Source organism: Hevea brasiliensis, chromosome 5 (genome assembly GCF_030052815.1).
Source record: "Hevea brasiliensis isolate MT/VB/25A 57/8 chromosome 5, ASM3005281v1, whole genome shotgun sequence".
In the NCBI taxonomy this organism is placed as follows: Eukaryota; Viridiplantae; Streptophyta; class Magnoliopsida; order Malpighiales; family Euphorbiaceae; genus Hevea; species Hevea brasiliensis.
The window spans coordinates 91,664,538-91,672,901 of record NC_079497.1 but is presented as its reverse complement, the minus strand read 5'-3'; the positions used below and the strand labels follow the sequence as shown (position 1 = coordinate 91,672,901).

Sequence of the window (8,364 nt, the reverse complement as noted above, 5' to 3'; positions counted from 1 at the left end):
AAAAGACATAGCAACTGAAAATTTAGTTTATTATGATTGTGTAAAGAACATTGAGGATATTATGGAATTTGAATGGATTGGAAAGACCAAAAGTAAAAGACAGTAACTGAAAATTTAATTTATTATGATTGTGTATAGAACATTGAGGTATATCAGAATTTTGTGGTGCCAAGTGGTTGTAATAAAAGAAGCCACTTGTCAATACAATGTGCTCCTATTTCAATGAGGAATATCAGAATTTTGTGGTGCCAAGGGGTTGTAATATATGAAGCCACTTGTCCATACAATGTGCTCCTATTTCAAGCCCAGCTTTATAATATTTATATAGATAATAATGAAAAGAAGTTGATTTAGTGTAGGAAGCATCTCACACTTGTGGATTCAAGAGAGATTAACGTATGGAGCGTTACATCTAACTCCCTTTTTTTATTTTTTTGAAAGAGTCCTATTGCCTGCGAGTTCAGAACATTATAAAAAGTATAGAATAGATCATCAACTTCATCACAGTGGAAACTATTCTGAAAGAATGCAGATTGTTTGATAAGATGATGAAAAAAAAAATCACTTCAATAGTTCAGTTTAAAGCTGTTTACTAAACCTAAATACACATTTTGATCTACCCTCATCTGTACAATCCTCTAATCCCACTGATACCAATCATAGGAAAAGAAAAAGTAAAAACAAAAATAAAAACTTTATATAGGTAAGAACAAAGAGGAAAAACATACTTGACATGAGACCATGTCAGAAATGGCTCCATTTAGCAAAGGCATGCCACATCTGCTAAAGCTTTAACTTGCAGCACTGTTCACAGTGATCAACAGAACACATGCTTGTTTTGGGTAAAACTGGGCATGCCATTGTATCCCCTTGCAACGTTCCAGGTCAAGGAGAGCCAAAGCAATCGAGAAAAGAAAATATTCTGTATAGGTGGGTATTTTCAAGACTTCTGAAATGTGCGCGAAGAAACCCCATGAAGAAGCCTAACAAAGCCCAAGAAACTTAGCTTGCCATCTGCATGTCTTATCCAGTCTTGGAGAACCACATGAACTGGTACTGATGGGCTAAGACCAAGCTCCTATAAATACAAAAGGAAAAAATATTTAGTGGTTTGCAACCACTTGGATAGAAACTGAAGGTAACCAAATTCACTAGCTTTTTTTTTTCAGTCTTGATTCACTAGCACTAGCAGTACTATACATTTCTAAGTTGTAAAAATTAACATGATCAGAAATTTTAAGTCAGAATCCTCTATCATCCTTATTTTAAAAGGATGACTTGCAATTGAAAGATCTAAATCAAAGTCATGGACTGAAAGTTAACTTCCTCAATTTGGTCCAGGGCAAAGATCACGTGGCAGTCAAAACAGGGGCTATTTAGTGATTATTTCAATCCTAAGCCATTTCTCATTCTCATTCTTCTGTGGTGCTTTAGACCAATACTTCAGCTCTACAGTGCAGGATTTCCTCTCACTTAATCATTTGCCCATATATGTAGAAATTTTAGGTACACAGTAATGCAGAAAAGAATGTCTTATTGTCTGCAAATAAGCATTCATGTACATTTGTGCAAACATGTTAGAGATACAAACAGAGAGAGAGACACACACACACACACACACACACACAGAGAGAGAGAGAGAGAGAGAGAGACATACTGAGGCAAGTTCCTCTATCATAATAGGTCTGTTGCCATCCTTCTCAAACAACTCATAGGCACGCCTAGCATGTTGCTCCCAACAATCCATTCCTTCTAGTTGATGAACACTAATGGCAGCTGCACAAAATTCTTCAAAATCCAATTTTCTATATTGGAGAGAACTAACCTGAAATGGACATAGACAATCAGACACTAGACCTCAATAAAAAATTTCTCAAAATTAAATTTGACAAGGTTCAAACCATTAAGCCAAAAATTAATAATAATAGATTAACAAAAAATATTTTTGAAGCAGTACCATGCTAACATAATCAAGGACCCTCGAATTCTTTACCGCATCTGTGGAGTTCTTTACTACTGCCTGTTATTTCCAACATCGTTCAGAATGACATAAGAAAATCCCCAAAGTACATAAGGTGATGGACAAAGCCAACAAGAGGAAGGATAAAGAGCTCACCATCTTAAAGTTTGACATAGAAATGAATCCATTTTTGCTTGGCCCTAACAGTGTAAATTGTTCCCGGAGGTAAGCTAGCTGGGCTATGGTCAATGTCTTTGCCAGAGCCTGTCATGGTAACCATGCATACTTAGTATAGTAATTTTTTTTTTCCGAGAAAAGATCAGAGATTTACATCGTGGACAATACATCAAATATACAAAAGTATTTTTCTGCTCCATAGGTTGGTGTTAAATTAACTTATAATTTATGATGCAAACTTCACTTGAGTTTACTCATTGCTTTGTGGGTCCTTGTAGAATGGTCCAAATCCATTAGAACTGGAAATGGATGCATCTGGATTACCTACAGATCCTTAATAGTCTATGTACATATATAAATCTTTTAATGTCATGAATAATTTTAATAGTTAGGGTATCAGCAAGTCCATTTTTACATTAGTTCTCAATAAGCCTGCATTTCAGAAGATTGGTCACTCTTTTTATACTAGTCAGTCACTATACTGTAAATTTTTTTACATTAACCAGTCATTATACCATGACTTACCCCCAGTGCAGATTTCCTCAGAGAAGATGAGTAGATATAAGTCTTTACAAGCTTGTATACAATCATATCCAATGGGATCTTTATGTCATGATGATTGGCTAACCATGGATGACCTAACACACAAAAATCCAGGCAGCAATCATTAGAATCTTAAATATTGTTGAAATTGATATATTATGTAACCATATAGTCGGTGATCAAATCAGGGCTTAGAAACACAAATATGACTTCAGCTCCTTACTTAGGGCCTGAGCAGCAGTCAGTCTCTTACGATAGTCCTTGTTCAACAACCTCTTCACAAAGTCTATTGCTTCAGGGGATAAAGAAGTCCAAGGAGCATCATCAAATATTGGATCTGCTTTGAGGACAGCTCGAAAGATGCCAGATTCTGTCCGTGCCCAAAACGGCCGGCTGCCACATAGAAGAATATAAGCAATTACACCAATACTCCACATGTCTGCTTCAGTCCCATACGATCGATGTAGAACTTCAGGAGCTACATAATATGCACTTCCTACAATGTCATTCAACCTTTCATCTGCAGATGAATCTAACAATCAAGCTCTAATACATTTTGAAACCAAAAAGGTGAGGAAGGGAGAGAGGGGGAAGGCTTAAGGCAGCATTTCTGACCTGGCTTTACATAGTCAGATAGTCCAAAATCAATTGCCTTCAATGGGGAACTCTCCTCCTTAGTAGTGAACAAAAAATTCTAATACATATAACATGGCACATAAAAATTAGAAAATGAGAAATATGCCATAGTATAAGAGAAAATGCAATTTGACAGAAATATTTAAGAGCAGAACTTTTGATATACACACTATTTCAAATACACAATCAAGCTATAATCTAGATCTTGATGCAAAGTAAGTTTGCTCTATCATGGCCTAGTCGCTATGAGTTCAAACCATAGGAAACCTTTTCCATATTTTTTTAAATAATTGAGAAAGTAACTAAACTATATGCTACTGAGGATTAGAGAAGAAGATTAGCATCTAAGACATGCATGGCCATGTTAAGAAAATGAGACTTCTTATTTCAGCAGCAAAGTTTCTAGGTCCAGTACGCAAGATGTTAAAAGTCAAAAGTTGAAACATCTCAGTGGGATATAATATGCAACACGAACGCTAAAGCTCCAATCAAATGGGAGATTTTATCATTTGCATTCAAATTAGTCAAAATCACAAAATCAAAAACAACATAATTCTCTACTGCCTTACCAAAACTATTATTCTTGAATTATTATACTAGCAAATATCATCTTCCACATCTGTATTACATTTTGAATAAGTTTTTTCCATGCTAATAGTCAATAAATTTCATTTGTAATCATTTTCATGCAAAACTGAGGAAAGCACATCTGCATGTATAGATGTACTCCAACAATGGCAGTGCTGACTACATATGACACATCATCTGCGTGCAGGTGATTAAATTCCAGAAAAGAAATGATTGAAGAGTTTATTTCTTATTTAAAATAATATGTAAAAACAATTATTTATGTGAATTAATTACCTCTGGCTTCAGATCACGATGAACTACACCTTGGAGATGACAGTAGGCAACTACACTTAATATCTGAACCATAACAGTCTTTGCATCATCTTCTGAGTATTTTCCACCCCTGGAACACGAATTGGAGATAGTGAGTTAGAATGTAATAGAACAAGCTGGAGATATAACACATTTTTGCAAGTAAATTACCTTCCAAGAATCCTATCCAATAGTTCACCACCTTTGCACAACCTAAAAAATTACATAGCAGGTAGATGATAAGCTCCAAATTGTATCTTCCAATATCATGCTATGATCAATTTAGAAACTCGTGGATAATATTGTAACTTCAAGAAAAAATAAATACCAAAAGAATGACAGAAGTGCATCTTTGGTAAGATACAATTGAATGTAATCAAGCAAAAATTCAATAGAAAATGAACTAAAATACATTTCATACATTATAATTGAATTACACCATGTCAAACATGCATCGAAAGTAATTACAATCAGGTAATACAAAGAACTTTGCACATGCCACTAAAAAAGGAATTCCAAGAATGTTCCTATGAATATTATAAGCCTATAGAATCTATGATTTGAACAATCATAAACAATTTGGATGGCTTGTTCTACTTCACAGAAAATGTTTACTGATCATATTATTGACTAAGCCATGTCAATGTAAATTTGGTCTCATACAAAATTCTATGAAGAATGATTTTGACCAAAACACACAGGACACAGCAGAGTTAAGTATGAGTATTTGACATGTTATAGACATATATACAAGATTCCATTGGTAAAACACATGCATCTTACAGTGAAATACAGGGAAAACAAAAGAACTTGATCTAAGTCTAAATCATAACTTGGTGTTTAACATATTAATTGTAATAGCAATACTTGAATACCACAACAAGATTCATTTTAAGGGGAGAAAAACCAGAAAATGAGGCAATCCAAACTTACTCCATCACAACGTAGACATTCTCATCATCTTCGTAGGCGTCATAGAACTGTACCAGGTTCTTATGTCCAGTTAGAGCTCGTAATATTTGGACTTCCCGTCTTACATCCTCAATAGCAATTGCAGTGGTCATCTGCAAAAATTGATCATTTTCATTTGAACAAAACAAATAATTTGTTGTTTTCCAGAGTCAGGCAAGATAAGCTGAAAACCAAAACAAAGACATGACTAACTTAGAGCATGGAGTCCCATTAATGATACATTGACTTGAGACAAAATTGCATTCACATGAAACTAATCATCCAATGCTACATTACTGCCTTTCATGTTAAAGAAAGTCAATTAATCAAAAGCCCATGATGACATACAAATTATAAATGTCTTCTAGGAAAAATTAAGGACTGCACTTTTAAGACCAATCCAGGGTAGACCTTCCTGATTAAGCCTAAAGGTCAATGACTGCAACAGGCATCTTAACGGCAACAGAGAGAGATGCTAAATATCAGTAACAAATTTCCTCTAAAATATCACACAGGGGAATGAAGGGGCAAAGTGAAAGTTCACCAACATAATAGAATTTGATATATAAATCATTCAAGGCTCCAAATATTTAAACAAATCAATAATAGAAATAGAATTCAGTATTGCTTTTGCAATAAAAGAAATTACTTTAGACAGATGAAATTGAGAAGTTGAGAACTGAACCTTAGACTTAGGAATAACTTTGACGGCCACATCCTGGCCTTTCATGTTGCCTTTCTTGGCCTTGGCAGAGCAAGTATACCCAAAATGACCACGCCCCACCTCCTCACCAAGCTCATAATGGCTCGCAAACTGCTTGGAGAACCCAAAATTCTTGTCCAGAGCGATCTCACTCTCACTACCCTCAGGGATAGGGGCTTCATTGGGCTTAACAGAGCCATGCCTTCGTGCAAGCAATGCACGAATGTGCTTTGCAGGAGAAGGAGGTGGAAAGGGCCTCTTGAAAATCCGCAAAGGAGTGGAGCTTACACTTGATATTGCAGGTGAGTACTTGAAGAGGCTTGGCAAGGGACTTGGACTATAGAAAGGGTTAGAAGCCTTGCTGGTGTGGGAATTTGGTGGTTGTGAGTCGGTTTCAAAGGAGAGTGTATGGTTGTTGGATTCGTGTTGTTGGGTCTCAATGGGTTTTCCATGACACAGTCCCATAGAGACAGGAAACCAAGAAAAAGATAATTCAAGAAATCACTCGTAAATCAAGAAACTGAGGACTCAAGAAGAAACTCAAAGAAAAGTAAATAAATTTACACCATTTGAAAGCAAATTCCAGGACTTGAAGCTGAAGAAAGAAGTTTCCACAAGAAATATACAGGGAAGAGAATCAAGAAGAACCTGGTCCTGTATCAAAAAAGAACATGAAGCATTTTAAAGGAAAGAAAAAAATAGAAGGCAAGAAAAAAGAAAGAGAGGAATTGAACTCAAGGATTTGAAGCTGAACCAGTTGAATTTCCCAGTCTCGAAAGGTAACTCAGAAAGAAAACTGAATTTTACAGTATGATCAACATAACCCAGAAATGAATCTTAGCACTGTAATTCCCAAGAAAATGCCCTTGGCAACAAATTCCAGGTTATAAAGGCAGAAAATTGAAAATAAAAATCAAAGCAAAGAAAAAAAAAATTGCGCCAAAAAAAAGGTATTAGACTTTACCGATCAAGAAACCAAATGGTTAGATACAAAGGAAGGTAGACAACAAACAAGAAGCAAATTATAGATGAAGCTTAAGGGAGAGAAATAGAGAGAAGCAAAAGAAAGAATAAAAGCAGGGGAAGTTTTATTCCAACAAGGGAAGAATGGAGAGATGAAAAGAGGCAAAAGCACAGGAAAAGGGGAGAAAAGATGCTTAGTAGAGGCAACAAGAAAAGAAAAAACCAATTTTTTTAAATATATATATGTATAGAAACCAATGAAAAAAAAAAGTAACAGCAAGGCTACTTCCTTTTCTTACTTTCTGCAAACTTCTTTATTTATTTAATTTTTGTTATCTTTCTTCCACTTTCAAAAAAAAAATAAAAGAAAAGAAAAAAAGAAAGAATTGTATGTTAATGGTTTCTTCTTTTTGCTAAATGGTAACAGCATAGACTATAGAGAGAGAGAGAGAGAGAGAGATTTGTGGATTGATCTTGTAGCTCTACAAATAATAATGTAAGTAGGGTTATAGAGGTTTTGGATCCTTCCAGCCTGTCCTTATTGATCCCAAAAAACAAAGATGGATGTAGTGGCTTACTGGTTTTTTTTTCTTATCTGTTTATTTGTTTGCGTTCAAGTTTTGATGATATGTGAAACCATTTGTATGAAGTTAATAAAACCGAGCCACCATTGTCTTGTGTATTTCGCCTTTGAAGTTTGACTTGCTTTTGTTGGGCTTTGAGACCCTTTTGTCCCTTTTCAATTGTTCTTCTCTTCTTTGCTCATTATTTAATTTCCCAGATGCCTCCAATGTACCTGTTTTCAGCTGGATAACACAAGTTTACCAATAATACCATCTTCCCCTACAAGGCTACAACTCTACAAAATGAATTATTTTAACAACATTTTTTTCATCACAACAACAATATTTGAATTATCAAATATCTATTTTATTAATTGTAAAATCAAATATTCAATTCTTAATAATTTCTACTTCTTAAAATTTATTTAATTTCATTTAGTTTAATAATATTTAAATCATATTTACAATAATTAAATTTTAATTTTGATTGTATTTTTTTTCACTATTTAGCTTTTGTTAGACGCCTAGTTTCTACCAATATTGTAAATGCTTTTATATTAATAACTTATCACATTTTCATATCAAATTTTTTGTTAAATTAATAAATTTTTTATAATTAATTATTTTATGAAAAAAAATCATTTTACAAAATTTAATGAGATAAATTATAAAATTTCATTAAATTACCTTATTTTTTATAATAAAGTAATTTTATTTTATTTTAAACTATATAATCATAGGATACATCTACTTTTAATATATGTTACATGCATTATGATCATTTTAATTTTATTCATTATTGTATTACCAGACATTCGTATTGTCAGCGTCAATATATATATATTGTTAAGAGTAATCCTTAAAATTATATAATTTTGAAAATAAATAAAATTTTTGCAATAACATGAAAAAAAATCTGGAATTTCATATATTATTATTAAAACAAATTCTACACAAAAAAATAATTTATTTGCATGTAAATCTGA

At 33.6% G+C, this 8,364-nt stretch overlaps 1 protein-coding gene across 1 annotated transcript; it reads right to left on the bottom strand.

The window, feature by feature from the left end:
• Positions 1 to 514: 514 nt before the first annotated feature.
• Positions 515 to 7,228, bottom strand: LOC110658265 (CDPK-related kinase 1). Its single transcript, XM_021815799.2, has 11 exons — positions 5,835 to 7,228; positions 5,132 to 5,262; positions 4,370 to 4,411; positions 4,181 to 4,289; positions 3,296 to 3,374; positions 2,904 to 3,200; positions 2,663 to 2,775; positions 2,117 to 2,224; positions 1,958 to 2,020; positions 1,658 to 1,825; positions 515 to 1,078 (listed from the first exon to the last, which is right to left on the bottom strand). The coding sequence occupies exons 1-11, from the start codon at positions 6,315 to 6,317 to the stop codon at positions 941 to 943; spliced, it is 1,731 nt and encodes a 576-aa protein (XP_021671491.2). The 5' UTR covers positions 6,318 to 7,228; the 3' UTR covers positions 515 to 940.
• Positions 7,229 to 8,364: the final 1,136 nt, after the last annotated feature.

Bases quoted from the DNA above. Each gene is read 5' to 3' on its own strand.
- LOC110658265 (XM_021815799.2), bottom strand. From the start codon at position 6,317: ATGGGACTGTGTCATGGAAAACCCATTGAGACCCAACAACACGAATCC. The intron at 3,375-4,180 runs GTAATTAATTCA...TATATGTATTAG, and splicing joins ATCGTGATCTGAAGCCAGAG to AATTTTTTGTTCACTACTAA. The intron at 3,201-3,295 runs GTCAGAAATGCT...ATTCATCTGCAG, and splicing joins ATCTGACTATGTAAAGCCAG to ATGAAAGGTTGAATGACATT.